The 15,435-nt window shown below is 46.6% G+C and overlaps 1 protein-coding gene across 1 annotated transcript in view; it reads left to right on the forward strand.

Annotated features, from left to right (window-relative positions):
- The window catches only part of POLE2 (DNA polymerase epsilon 2, accessory subunit), a 447,127-nt gene that overhangs the window by 257,772 nt on the left and 173,920 nt on the right, over window positions 1-15,435 (forward strand). The window contains exon 11 of the mRNA XM_085627013.1: window positions 2,871-3,043. Coding sequence (XP_085483139.1) covers window positions 2,871-3,043 — 173 coding nt within the window. The remainder of the gene's footprint in view (window positions 1-2,870; window positions 3,044-15,435) is intronic.

The following is a 15,435-nucleotide window of genomic DNA, read 5'->3' on the forward strand; positions in this document are numbered from 1 at the left end:
TGAAACCATGTTCTCACTAACAAATGTTAGTATATACAGTTTTAAAAGAATAAGGACAATACGAAGGTGATGTGGTATGTGAACAAGGAATTGAGGCTGTGGTCTCTGCCCACACTACAGAGGCATCTGTTTAATTGCCAATCCCATGGAGAAGTCTATAAATGTCAGAGCTGACAGTTTGAGGCTGCATTATTTTGCAGATCATGAGTGGCATCATCTGCCAGAGGTAGTTCAGGACGGACAATTTCTCCCAGAGGGGAGCTTGTTCACTTCAGGAAAATGCTCAATACTAGCAGTTCTGCGCCATCCAGCATACATTGAGGGGAGTCTTGGGGGTGGGGTGACGTGTTGCAGTGGAGTGAGAACTTTCTGCTGCACTATGCATTTTCCCCACATACAATTGATTTGTCGAGTTCTGAGGAAGATTCACCAAGACAAGGCCCAAGAGATTCTGATCACCCCAGATTGGCTAAGAAGGGTGTGGTATGTGATATTTGACGCTTCACCATAGGTCTCTCGCTCAAGCTGCCATTCAGACAGGACCTTCTCTCCCAGTCGGGGGGATGGTGCTCCATTCCAATATCTGAGGCCTCCGCCTTCATGCCTGGAGATTAAGCTGGGACATTTAATCTCCTTTCAGCTGACTCCAGGGGTGGAGAACTTCATTCAGTCAGCTCAACGCCCCTCCACAAAATCTGTTTACCCTGGGAGAGGGAACACATTTTTTTCTTGGTGCTTCGATAAGAATGTGGACCCTTTGCAGGTTAGTTTGTCCCAGATTCTGCAATTCACACTAATCCCCAGCCCAAAGTGCATGTGCAATAGGTACTGTAAAGGGTACCTGGCTGCGTTGTCTGCCTTCATGTGTCTCCCAGATTAGCCATCCCTGTTTAAATTGCCTATTGTGGTGAGACTTCTGAAGGGGTTGACTAATCTGTATCCACCAATTCTCTTTGTTGTATCCCAGTGGGGTCTTAACTTTTTTTTTACTAATGTGGTCTCTCTTTGAGCCCCTCCACAGTTGTCCGTTGTGCTTCTTGACAATGAAAACAGTGTTTTTGGTGGTGATCACCTCGGCTTGACAGGTCAGTGACTTGCAGGCCCTGAGCTCCTGTCTGACATTCATATCCTTTTTCCATGACTAGTAGGTGTTGCTGCCTTCCTCCCTAAGGTTGTGGACTCACTTTCACTTAGGGCAATCCATCACGCTGCCAACCTTCTTCCCCCACCTATCCCACGAAGGAAGAGGAGCTGCTTCACAGATTTGATCGTAAACAGGCGATCAGCTTCTGCTTGGACCTCACTAGAGATTTGGATGACCAGCTCTTCATCGGGTACTGTGGTTCCAAAAAATGAATAGCTGTCCAGAAATAGAGGCTGTCCAGATGTATTATCCTCTTCATTGAGACCTGTTAGCTGTGTACACGAAAGAAGATCCAGAAGGAATCAGGGCTCATTACACCAGAGCCAAATCATCATCCTCGACAGATACAAGAAAGACAGTCACCCAGGCCCTCATCAGCAGCAGACTCAACTATGGAAACGCCCTCTACGCGGGAGCCCCGACCAAGCTCATCAATCGACTACAACGCATCCAAAACGCCTCGGCACGACTGATCCTTGATGTACCACGACACGGCCACATCACCCCCCACCTGAGAAACCTGCACTGGCTCCCCGTCAACAAGAGGATATCCTTCAAGCTCCTCATCCATGCACACAAGGCACTCCAAAAGACCGGCCTAGCCTAACTCAACAGACGGCTCTCCTTCTACACCCCCAACCGCCAGCTACGCTCCGCCGACCTCTCACACGCCACCGTTCCGCGCGTCCAAAAAACAACCACCGGTGGGAGATCCTTCTCCCACCTCGCCGCCAAGACATGGAACACCCTCCCACTGAGCCTACCACAGACCCAAGACCTGCTGACCTTCAGGAGGATACTGAAGACCTGGCTGTTCGATCAGTAGCGCCCCCCCAGCACCTTGAGACCCTCGCAGGTATGTAGTGCGCTTAACAAATGACTGATTTATTGATTGATTGATTGATCCTCTGACCTTGCCAGATGGATTTTGATTGCAGGAATCTGCAAAGCAGCTATGTGGGCATCCCTACACACATTTGCTAAGAATTACTGCTTGGATTCCAAAATGCATAGGGATGGCCACTTCGCTAGATATGTCCTCCAAGACATCCTCATTTAACCACCCATCAACCCTCCTCCAAAGAAGGGTACTGCTTCGGAATCTATTCTACAGGTGAGGAATCTGCAGCTTGAAGTAATCATCAGAAGAATAAGTTACCTACGAGAATGATCTTTCTGGTGGATACACGGATCTACCTGCAGATTCTCACCGATCCCACCCGCCTCCCCGGTTGATGGATGTGTTTCAGGGAAAGATTAATAAGGTTTCAATTCCAGTTTGATACTGCACTACTCATTGTTGCTGCCAGTCCATCCTATTACCTCGAAGGCTTGGGAAACAATGGATTTAAACTGGTGTTGTGCACCAGAGTGGGGGCTATATTCCTTCGGTGACGTCACTCAATGACACTTCCACCACTAATGCGAAGCCAGCACCCCCTGCCGGCGACTTGTGAGATTGAAGTTTCCCGATCCAGTCTGAAGCCTGAGTTTATTCTACAGGTGAGTAATTTGCAGGTAAATAGAGTATCCATAAGAAAGTTCATTACCACAGGTAAGTAACTTTTTCTTTTAGCCACCCTGTTCTTGACAGTCAGAATATTCATATTTAAAAACCTTTTATCTACGTACTGTGGAGTGTAAATTGGACCAAAGCCCAAAATGAGATATCACATATGATTAAGATCTCTTGTAACAAACTTAAAACTTGGTCTTATTGTTGTAGGGCATATTATGGAAACATTAATTTTTTCGGTGGTCCTTCTGCAACATCTGTAAAAGCATCAGTAAAACTGAAACAGCTGGAAGAGGAGAATGAAGATGCCATGTTTGTAATTGCCTCAGATATGTGGTTTGACAACGCAGAAGTATTAGAGAAATTACGCACCATGTTTTCAGGTAAAAGGGGGATCAAAAGAGGTTAAATGTACAGCTCAACTTTATGCAATCTGAATTTATTTAAATAGATAAGGTTTTTGTATCTATATGCTGTCTAAAATAGAGCTTCATCTTTTGTGTATATTATTAGAACAATACACTTTTACAAGTTTGAAAAATTAATGAAGTTATGAGAGACTATCATTTTGTTCGGGAAGTCTGGTCAATATTTTAAGACTACTTCGATCAAATGTAGAACTGTATAAATCATAATGAATCTGATGGGTGACTAAATTATTTTTAAACTGTATTATTGTACCCTATGGGAAGTGAAGAGCAAAGAATCAATTGTACAAAATGTTCCTTCTATTCTATATCAATTTCTAACTTTAAGGTACATACAAATTAAATGCAAGAACATTTCAAAATACAGTAGTTTAATTACTCTTCAAAGTCCACATTACTATAGTCTTAAAATTTAGAAGACATTTTAAATTATAATCTTTATTTCTCTTCCAGGGGATCCTCATCAATAGTCATAAGCACTGAATATTCCCGCCCATGTGCGGGACCCCGGAAATAATAAAATAATATATGTAAAAAACATACATATAAACAGCTCTGTATATGTATAAACATATATCATTTTTTCCAAGCAAATGCAGCCCCCATAATAGGCTAGACAATGTATATATAAATATCCAATAAAACATATAGGTATAATAATACACCTAAATCTCTTTTTTTTTTTTTTTATGAGGTAAACACTCATAAGAAAGAAAAGAGAACACTGTGAGAAACACAGATCCACAAAACATTGTTAGCCTGCAGGCTGCATTGCAATACAATACCATAGAGACTGAAAAGCCTTGTACAGGTAAAAACTGACACCGTGCCTTTAAGGCAGCCCTGACTCCAATATCCCATCATGCCTCAGGGGTGACAGTTGGGTCAGTTGTTCTTTCCGGCTCCTTCAGTCAGGACCCTGGATTTCAGCTCTCTTCTTTCTGACTTATCAGTCAAGAATTGTTACTTTTATAGTAATTGTTTTGGCTTCCTCTTGTTAATATCTGTGGAGGAAGCGTATACCCTGTGTATTCTGACTAATTAAAAAAAAAATTCTGTCAGAAAAATGCCTTCTTTATTCACGCCTTGTCCATCCTGTGGCAAAAAGAAGGCCTCTTCAGACACACATGCTGTGTGTATCGTCTGTCTGCCGGAATCTCACTCTCCGGCGTCATGTCGTCATTGCAAAGACCTTTCAAAAAGAACTTTGAAGGAGAGAGAGAGGATCAGGCTCTATGGCCTGTCAGAGCGGTCGACGTCGAAGCAGCTGGTCCCTGTGTGCTCTCCATCGGCGTCGGGCTCGGCGTCGAAGACTCCAGCGGCGGGATCGTCGCTGAGAGGTGAGGAGTCCAGGGGGAGCCATGCTTCAAAAAGAAAATCAACGTCGACTCCAGATCCGGCGGCGAAGCGGATGCGGTAGTCGTCGGCAACTTCAACGTCAAAGAATCCATCGGCGTCGAAGGAACGTCGTCATCGTTCGACGTCAAGAAGACATCGCTCAACGTCAAGAGAAAGACATCGTTCGACGTCGAAATCAACAAGAGAAAAGTCGACGCCGCATGAAGATCGTAGGCGTTCGACTTCGAAGTCTCCAGTGACGTCGAGACCAAGATCGTCGTCGTGGCCAGGTTCGCCATCGAAGAAGAACCGACCGTCGGCGGATATACTTACGACGTCAAGACATTCATCGTCGGAGCATTCGACGTCGAGGCAGGCGCCGACGTCAAGACCGACGTCGAGGCAAGGCACTCCGTCAGAGTCGACGTCGAGGCATGCGCCTCCGTCGGGATCGACGTCGAGGCAGGTGCCTCCGTCCTCACAGGTCTCCAAGGCTTTGGAGAAGACAGGGACGTCGAGGCGACATTCCCCGTCGAGGTCGAGGCAGGAGAAATCACCAATTATCCACTTGGTGTCAAGATCCAGGTCTCCGGTGATAGGCCTATTGCCGCCGAGACGTTCCTCTGCGGTGGGTTATCAGGAAAGGTCACACATACGTCTGACTTTCAAGCCAGTATCGAGACGCAAATCTCCACATAAGCTGGTATATACCACATCTGAGCACGATTCACCGCGTCCTATCTCGATTTCACCTTCAGCATCTGATGGTTCGAGATCTAGGTCCGGATCGCCGGAGGTTTTGGGTTTATCTCCAGCTCCTCCAGTGGAGCATAGCTCTCAAGAAGAAGACAATGCTCTGACTCAAAGTCCTACTAGGGAGATACCGCAGGACACTTCCATGATTCGGGAAGTTAATGCTTCCTTGGCGAGGTTGAGAGATGTAACTCTACCGTCGAGAGCAGTAAGATCACGTTCCCGAGAAAGAGAATACCAACGTCGTTCTCGTACGCCACGAAGGCGATCCAGGTCCTCCTCTCGCAGAAGGGAATCAATCCGATCGGGGAGAAGGCGGTGTAGGTCCCCCACATCATCTCCGTCAAGCCGTTCATCCAGAAGGGATTATTCGCCCACACTCTCAGATACACCACCTTCTAGAGTGTCGCCGGTGGATGACATTAGCACCTTCCAAGAAGTGTTGTGTAGAGGAGCGTCGAAATTAAACATTCCAATGCCAGTTCAAGAGACCACCTCCTCTGTCATTTTTGAAACCCTTCATGAGCGAACAGCATCTCAACCACTTTTACCTTTAGTCCCTGGTTTGCTGCAACCGGTAATGGACATCTTCCTCACGCCAGCGTCTATCAAATCTGCGCCGGCGCGGATTCTTAAAAAGTATTGTCCGGCTCCTGAGTCAGATCCGCCACCGGATTCAGTAATCACTGCCGCTGCCAGAAAAACTCATGCAGTGGCTGGGTCATCCACAGTGCCACCAGATAAAGACAGTAAATCTCAAGACTCTTGGGGGAGAAGAGTATGTGGCTCGGCATCCTCTAGCCTGAAGGTAGCCAGTGCCTCAGCGCTTCTGTGGCGCTACGACAGATCACTGTGGGACTCCCTCCAGAGATTTATAGATAAAGTTCCTTCAGAGGATAGAAAGGACTTTGAAGAGATTCTACAGGAGGGCAGTCTGGTCTCGAACCAAGTAATAAGTGCAGCAGCGGATGGAGCAACGTTGGCAGCTCATTCGTATGCCCATGGGATTACAGCTAGAAGATCCTCGTGGCTGAGGTTGACAGCTCTGAAGCCTGAAGCTCAAACAAGAATACTGAATCTGCCTTTCTCTGGTAGTTCGCTTTTCGGGTCTCATGCGGATGAAGAAATGGCGCGCATGAAGGCAGAGCTTGAGACCATGAAAGCCGTGGGGCTAGAAAAACGAAAGGAGTTTCGTCGCCGTAGGGGGAACGATAGGCGTAACTACCAACAGAGGGTTCAAACCCCTCAGTGGCAGAAAAATCAGGACCAACAAGGGCAAAAGAAGCAGCAATACCAGTCCCGCAGACCATCTAGGGGACGTGGAAACAACCGTCAATCTAACTCTGGAAACAAGGCTCCAGGAAAGCAATGAGGGACCGCTTCCTCCGATGCTGTCCACCTCTCCGGTGGGAGGAAGTATTGCACACCATCTTCCAGAGTGGCAATCCATCACAAAAGACAAGTGGGTTCTAAATATACTGCGACATGGGTACTCGCTTCGTTTCCGGAGTCAACCTCCCTCGATCCACCCTGTGCCATCATCTCAACATCTCAAAAGGCTAAGAGAAGAGGTGGCAACTCTTCTGCTCAAATCCGCAATAGAAAGAGTGCCCAGAACGCAAAGAGGGAGAGGAGTTTACTCCAGATATTTTCTGATTCAAAAAAGGAGCGAAAAAGCAGAGTTCAGACCCATCTTGGACTTGCGAATACTGAACAAACACATCAAAAGAGAAAAATTTCGTATGCTGGCGCTCCACCAAATATATCCTCTTCTCCGGAGAGGCGATTGGATGTGTTCGCTAGACCTGCAGGACGCATATTTTCATATTCCCATCCTACAGTGTCATCGAAAGTTTCTCAGGTTTGTGGTGGGGACCTCTCACTATCAGTTCAAGGTTCTACCATTTGGCCTGAAGTCAGCTCCTCGAGTATTTACAAAATGCATGGCAGTAGTAGCGGCTGCGCTGAGGCGCGCAGGAGTCTTCGTCTATCCCTATCTCGACGACTGGCTGATAAAAGGTCCATCGCCTCAGAGTGTTCACTCACAGCTGGCTCTTTGCCTGAATTTGTGTCACAGATTGGGGCTCAGGGTGAATGTCAAGAAATCCACCTTCTCGCCAACACAAAGAATTCACTACCTGGGTGCAACTATAGACTCCGCAGTAGGAAAAGTGTTTCCTTCGGAGGAGAGACAGTCATCCATTATCCTCAAAGGCAAGCAGATTATATGCAACAATCTGTCTACGGCAAGACAAATCTCGTCTCTGCTAGGGGCCATGGCATCCTGCATTTTCCTAGTGCCCAATGCCAGATTGAGCATGCGTCCTCTCCAACAAGATCTCGAGGACAAATGGGACCAGAGGAATTCCCGGTGGGAAGAAAAAGTGTGCCTTTCCTCAGCGGCCAGACAGTCAGTCAAGTGGTGGTTGAAGCCACTCAATCTACAGGGGGGGGATTCTCTTCCATCAAGAACCCTCAACTCAGACGTTGATCACCAACGCATCTCTTCAAGGTTGGGGTGCGCATTTCGGATCACTACAAACCCTGGGGCGGTGGTCCAGCAGCGAGCAGTTGTACCACATCAACATGCTGGAGCTCAGGGCAGTCCACCTAGCCCTCAAGGCGTTCCTGCCCGCCATCAGGACGAGTCCCATTCTAGTACAGACGGACAATACCACCACAATGTACTACCTGAACAAGCAGGGGGGTACTCGATCCAGGACGCTTTCGCTGGAAGCTCAGTCCCTGTATTGCTCGATTTCCCCGGCCTTTCTGTGTTAAAAGGGGCCTAATGTGACTTCAGTCTCTTTCCATTCAAGTCTAAGGGTTAGAGTAGTGTATAGAACCTATTTATTAGGCACTTCGACATGATCCTGTGTTCTTCCCCATAGATCAGGGTTTGACATATCCTAGGGGATAGATTCGTTAGCATTAGGGGTAATCTGTTCTGTAGTGAGGGTATTTCATGGAGCCGTGCTGAATTCAGGCCTGGTAGGCCTTAAACGGGAGAGATATTATTCTTCCACCGATGTTAGTTCTATTTAATGAATGTATAATAGACTGAAGTCAAGGGTGAAATGTATTGCTCGATTTCCCCGGCCTTTCTGTGTTAAAAGGGGCCTAATGTGACTTCAGTCTCTTTCCATTCAAGTCTAAGGGTTAGAGTAGTGTATAGAGCCTATTTATTAGGCACTTCGACATGATCCTGTGTTCTTCCCCATAGATCAGGGTTTGCATACATATCCTAGGGGATAGATTCGTTAGCATTAGGGGTAATCTGTTCTGTAGTGAGGGTATTTCATGGAGCCGTGCTGAATTCAGGCCTGGTAGGCCTTAAACGGGAGAGACTCCATCTTTCCTCCTGCTCTGGCAGCTTGGGAAGCTTCTAGGTCATAGGCAGTGTTTTAGTTAGGAGGTGTTATTCGCTTGGAGAGAACCGGTTCAGGCCGGCCCTTATCGAAGGATTGTATTTTTCTTCATGCCGAAGACACTACATCAGGCCGGCCGGCTGGGAACGTGTCCTTGGCACGGGGAGGTACAGGAATTTGGTGGGCGGCAGGTTACGTGCTGGTATTTTCCATGAGAAAATGCACATCTATATTAGTGAAAGTCTGAGGCAGACACTGGCACTTGCTTTTAGTCCGTGGGCGGCACCTGGCCGTTAGCAGTAAAGCTACTATTTATTCCAGGGAAGACAGATGATAAACTTGAAGGTGGAGAAAAACCGAGAGACAGATACTCTTCTAGCAGAATTGCCAGAGAGGAGAGAGTAGCCGACGAGGAAGAGGTCCCAGTGACTCGGAGAAGGGAGCTACGGAGGTGTGATCTCCAGGCGAGCCGAGGCACAGACGAGAAGGGGACCTAGATGACCATTGAGTGCAGGCTACACACGACTAAGGTGATGTCGACCCCTTTCTTATTAGAGTGTACAACCTAATCTTTCACTTTTTCTTTACAGGTTATGTGTTACATTATGTGCTTGCGTATATGATATGTATATATATATATATAATAAAGTCAGTTTGTAGTAAATCAACATGTGCTGCGTGTTCTTGTATAAGAGGGTAGCCTATTCTTCTGGTCAGCTGCAACTCGACATGAACAGATGTTAACCCTGATCCGGTAAGTGGTAGCTGACTAAGGGAGAAAGGAGCCCCTCGAACCAGAGAACAGGTTGTGCTCAAACTGGCAGTTCTTGTGTGATCTGATACACTGATTCCCTTGTCGTATGTTATAGTGATCATAGGATGAACTCGTGAAGGCTGCCGTCTGGGTAGGAAGTCCTGGGTCCGTTTGGGACCGCGAGGCTAAGGCTACCGCCTGGGTAGGAAGTCCTGGGTCCGTTTGGGACCGCGAGGCTAAGGCTACCGTCTGGGTAGGAAGTCCTGGGTCCGTTTGGGACCGCGAGGCTAAGGCTACCGTCTGGGTAGGAAGTCCTGGGTCCGTTTGGGACCGCGAGGCTAAGGCTACCGCCTGGGTAGGAAGTCCTGGGTCCGTTTGGGACCGCGAGGCTGAGGCTGCCGTCTGGGTAGGAAGTCCTGGGTCCGTTTGGGACCGCGAGGCTAAGGCTACCGTCTGGGTAGGAAGTCCTGGGTCCGTTTGGGACCGCGAGGCTAAGGCTACCGTCTGGGTAGGAAGTCCTGGGTCCGTTTGGGACCGCGAGGCTAAGGCTGCCGTCTGGGTAGGAAGTTCTGGGTCCGTTTGGGACCGCGAGGCTAAGGCTGCCGTCTGGGTAGGAAGTTCTGGGTCCGTTTGGGACCGCGAGGCTAAGGCTGCCGTCTGGGTAGGAAGTCCTGGGTCCGTCTTGGATCGCGAGGCCGCCACTTGTATTATAAGAGGTCTTGATATATATATATATTCACTGAAAAAACCATAGGTTTCACACATGTTATAGTTAGCGGAAATTTTACTGATAAAAAACCAGTGAAATTCCCCCGTTATAGTTAGCGCAGGCAACTATAACTCACGCGACCGCAATCCTCTGCTGATGCTAATACTGTATTTAGACACTTATTTGCCCATGTCTTCTTCCATACATTTTTAGCTATACATATATTACAAATATTTTTTTTTCATAAAGACACATATGTCATCAGCAGAAGATTGCAGTCGCGTGAGTTATAGTTGCCTGCGCTAACTATAACGGGGGAATTTCACTGGTTTTTTATCAGTAAAATTTCCGCTAACTATAACATGTGTGAAACCTATGGTTTTTTCAGTGAATTTGCAAGGTTTTTTAAACGCTAATTCCTAACTATAACGTGTGTGAAACCTATGGTTTTTTCAGTGAATTAGTACGGTTTTTTAAATGCTAAGTTTTTTTCCCTTATAATAAGCCCTGTACATTTGGTGGCCTTCGGCCACCAAAAGCACAGGGGGTGGGGTAAGTGTGGATAGTGTTTTTTTTATTTTTATTTTTTTACCGTACGCTTACGGTAAGCGTACGGTAAGCGTACCCCGCGAAATTGCCGAAAAAAAAATAAAACCGTTTTTGCACTTGGGGGATGTTTGGGGACTCCCTCAACATGACTATGTGGGAGGGAGTTGTCAAAACAGCCCCTTTACATGTTTTTGGGCTTGATATTTTAAAAATCACTCTCAGTGCGAGAGACAAAATGGCGGCCGCCGCTTCCTGGTTTTCGGCCGATTCGAATGTTTACTAAGATCTAAGAGCCAATCAGAATCGCGCTCGCGCACGCCACCGTACGCTTACCGTAAGCGTACGGTAAGCGTACCGTAAGCTGGCTCAGATATATATATTGATTTAAAGGCTATTTTCTCAGAATCTACTGAACAGATTTACACCAAACCTACAAAAGGCACTTCCTTGACCTAGGGACTACCTCTCTGCCAAATTTTGAGTAATTCTGTTCAGCCGTTCGGGCTGTAGCTCGTTCTAAAGGTCCTATGGAAAAATGCATGGGAAAAACGCGTTTTGGGACCCCCCTTTTATCTCAGCCCCCGCTTGACGGATCCCCCCGAGACTTTCAGGGTAGGAGCGGAGCGTAGCGCCCCACCTATTTTGAAAAATTTGCGAGGATTCGTCGACCGGCGCCAAAGTTATTCAAAATAGAATGTTGAGGTTTTCCTATGGAAACGTGGTCCTAACTATAATTACCTACTGGCTATCGCCAGTAGGTAATATATATATATATATATATATATATATATATATATATATATATAGTAGGAATTCCCTGTCCTTAGGTGGTATATATATATGTGGTTACTTATTGTGGATAAGCCCTAGGGAGGGGGTAACGTTCTGGCTGGGTTAGAAAGGCTCTGTTGAGCGGGTTCTATCTGATCCGACAACCCAAGCAGAACAGTCCCTGTGGCACTGGATCCTAGCAAGGAACATCTCGATAAAGGCGGTGCACCTGCCAGGAGAACTCAACGTTCAAGCGGACTCGCTCAGTCGTCATTTTCAAGAGCCAGAGGACTGGGTGCTCAACGACGAGGTGCTAGAAGACATCTTCGGGGAGTGGGGGCGTCCGCAAATAGATCTCTTCGCGGACGAGTACAACACAAAATGCCGAGGCTTCGCCTCAAGATACCATCGGCCAGGATCCATAGGGAATGCCCTTTTGATCGATTGGTCAATGACATTTGTGTACGCTTTTCCGCCTCTCCCACTAATCCCCAAGGTGATGACCAAGCTGCAGAATTCGTCTACCAAAATGATCCTCATAGCACCAGACTGGCCGAGGCAGTGGTGGTACACGGATCTCCTCCACATGTCGATCCGACCTCACAAGCGACTGCCGTGCAGGCCGGACTTGTTAACCAAGATACGGGGGAAGATTTACCATCCCAGCCTTCCCTCGCTGAGCTTAACTGCATGGCTCCTGAAGTCCTCCAGTATGGCCATTTGAACCTTCCCCAGGAGTGTATGTCCATACTGAAGGAAGCCAGGAGGCCTTCGACAAGACACTCTTACTTCTGTAAGTGGAAGAGGTTTTATATATGGTGTTGTCAACATCAGTACGATCCTACAAAATGTCAAGAGGATGTAATTTGGCCCTATCTTCTATACTTAGCGAGGGCGGGGTTGAAATTTTCATCCATCAAAGTTCACCTAGCTGCCATTACGGCGTATAGGCGCTCCCCATCGCAACAGTCTTTCTTTAAGCTGCAGGTGGTGAAAGATTTTTTGCAGGGGCTCAAAAAAGTTTATCCCCCAGTAAGGCCTCCCTCGCCTTCTTGGGAGCTGAACTTGGTTCTTTCAAAGCTCATGAGTTCACCTTTCGAGCCCATACATAAAGCTACCTTACAGCACCTTACATGGAAAACAGCTTTTTAATAGCTATCACTTCAGCACGGAGGGTGAGTGAATTACAAGCCCTTTGTTCTAAAGAACCCTACACGATGTTTCATCTTAATAGGGTAGTGATGAGGACCCATCCATCTTTTTTACCAAAGGTGGTGTCAGACTTTCATGTCAATCAAGCTATCTCTTTACCAACCTTTTTTCCCAACCCCACTTTGCCAGCGGAGAGGGCGTTGCACTCTTTGGATGTTAAGCGGGTCCTAAAATTCTACCTAGATAGGACTAAGGCTGTCAGGAAATCTGACCAATTGTTTGTGAACTATGGTGCTGTCCGCACAGGTTTTGCTGCATCCAAACGTTCCATTGCTAGGTGGATTGTATCAAGTATTAAATTGGCTTACCAACTGGCTCAGAAGCCGTTGATGGCGCGCCCTAAAGCGCATTCTACAAGAGGGAAAGCGGCTACAGCTGCTTTTCTCCATAATGTCCCACTCTCCGAGATCTGCAAAGCAGCCACTTGGAGATCTGTCCATACCTTTACCAGACATTATTGTCTGGATTCGGACACCAGAGCAGACACTCAAGTAGGACAAGCCTCCTTGAGGAATCTGTTCAATACTTAATTGGTTTCATGATTTTCTTACTCCATGTATAGTACATTTTTCATTTGCCCGCAGGTGGAATCCTAGTTCTCTTCCAGGGGTATCCTCATCAAAGTCATAAGCAACCCACCCGCCTCCCCAGGCAAATGAGAGGAGTGTATTATTTCACATGGAAGATATATATCTTTGTCTTTAGGACTACGGTCCCGCAAAGAACAACTGACCCAACTGTCACCCCTGAGGCATGATGGGATATTGGAGTCAGGGCTGCCTTAAAGGCACTGTGCCAGTTTTTACCTGTACAAGGCTTTTCAGTCTCTATGGTATTGTATTGCAATGCAGCCTGCAGGCTAACAATGTTTTGTGGATCTGTGTTTCTCACAGTGTTCTCTTTTCTTTCTTATGAGTGTTTACCTCATTATAAACAAAAAAAAAGAGATTTAGGTGTATTATTATACCTATATATTTTATTGGATATTTATATATACATTGTCTAGCCTATTATGGGGGCTGCATTTGCTTGGAAAAAATGATATATGTTTATACATATACAGAGCTGTTTATATGTATGTTTTTTACATATATAATTTTATTATTTCCGAGGTCCCGCACATGGGCGGGAATATTCAGTGCTTATGACTTTGATGAGGATACCCCTGGAAGAGAACTAGGATTACAGGTAAGTAACTTATCCTTGCGGATGAAGGGTGACAGCCAATAAAATAACATAACAATACTTTTTATTCTAGTCACCACGTGTTTTGCAAATGGTGTCCTCTGCTTGTTCATAGCTGTCCATATGTACAATTAATAATAAAGCAAGTTTGACAAAAATGCCTGTTAGACTGTCAGTCTTAGGGTGGTCTTCTCCCAAACCTTTTGCCTACTTACCGCCTTTTTTGGTGCTGAAATATGTTTTTGTTGTCCTTCGAACCCTGCGCATTTTACCACTGGTAACCAGTGCTAACATTCTTGTGCTCACTTTCCTAAACATGGTAGATTGGTTTACGTCTGATTGGCATATTTAATTTACTTTTAAGTCTCTATTAGGGTGGTATTCAAACATGTGCCAGGTCTGTCACTGCAGCCTGAATGCAGTTTTAAACTGCCATGTTGACTTGGCATTTAAATCCCCTTGCCAAGCTCTAAACTCCCATTTTATTACATATAAGTTACCTCTAAGAGAGGCCCTAGTTAGCCCATAGGACAGGTTGCTGTGTAATTAAAAGGTTGAACATGTACTTTTCAGCTGTAAATGTCCTGGTAGTGAAAAACTCCTACATTTGTTTTTCACTACTGTGAGGCCTACCCCTCCCATGGGTTTACATTGGGGATTACCTAGTACATTTAATAAACTGTAATTCCTAATTCGAAGCAGGTAGCTATGTGATGCTTGGTATCTATGAACTTGTCATGCTAAACCCTCTTTAATAGTAATGTTGAAATGTTCAATATAGTTTTGAAAAGGCCACTTTTAGAAAGGTGGCATTTTCCTGCCTCGGCCCTTTGCCACTGTAGCCTGTCTTGGGTCACATGACTGGGTGTAGCTGTCAGTTAGACTTTGTGAATTCCTCCCAGACAGTCACACAATAGAGGGATTAGGTGTACCTAAATGGTCCATCTGCTGGCAGGATTTTGGGGGGGCAGAGCTGAGCACTGCCCCACTTGCAACTGAATAGGGTGAGCTCTGCCTTCACACAAAGGGCCAAACAACCTCACATTGCCACTACAGCCAGCTTGGAGCCAGGGAAGGCAGGTAATTCCATGTACTTCAAAGAACATTTCTAGAAATGTCTCCCACCTTCCAGAAAGGCACTGGGTATAAAAGCAGGACCTTCAGATCAACTCTTCAGTTCACTACCTGACCTGCGGAAGGACTCTTAGTGGACTGCCTGCTACTGTGTCCTGCTATGCACTCTGTAAGGTTGCTGCTGTACCTCGAAGGACTGCTTTGCTCTCTGGAACCTGCCTTGAGTCCTCAGAGGCCAGCCCTGCTGTTAAGTATGTTATCTTCACTTGAACCCAGGACTACCACAGTGACACCAAGGGCTAGTTTTCTGGCCTCCTGTTCAGTGTCATGGGGATACAAAAGGCCCCCACCATCTCGAACCCGCACGTGGACCAAGCCTGATTGAGTCCTGAACACCCATGAGGTGTCCCACCAGTCCTGGAACCTTGGTTGTGTTGCTCGAGGTGCCAAAACTGATGACTTCGAAAACTTTTGGCCAAAAACTGCTTTGAGAAGCAGGAGGAGACCGGGACCAACCTGCTCGCCTATCTGCCCGAGGAGCATCGCCGGTTGGATTGCCTTTGTAGCTTCTCCGCTAAGTTCTACTCTGCAGCCGCAAATCCTTTTCAGCGGTCCTTCGCCAAAGGGGTATCCG

Source organism: Triturus cristatus, chromosome 9 (genome assembly GCF_964204655.1).
Source record: "Triturus cristatus chromosome 9, aTriCri1.1, whole genome shotgun sequence".
Lineage (NCBI taxonomy): Eukaryota > Metazoa > Chordata > Amphibia > Caudata > Salamandridae > Triturus > Triturus cristatus.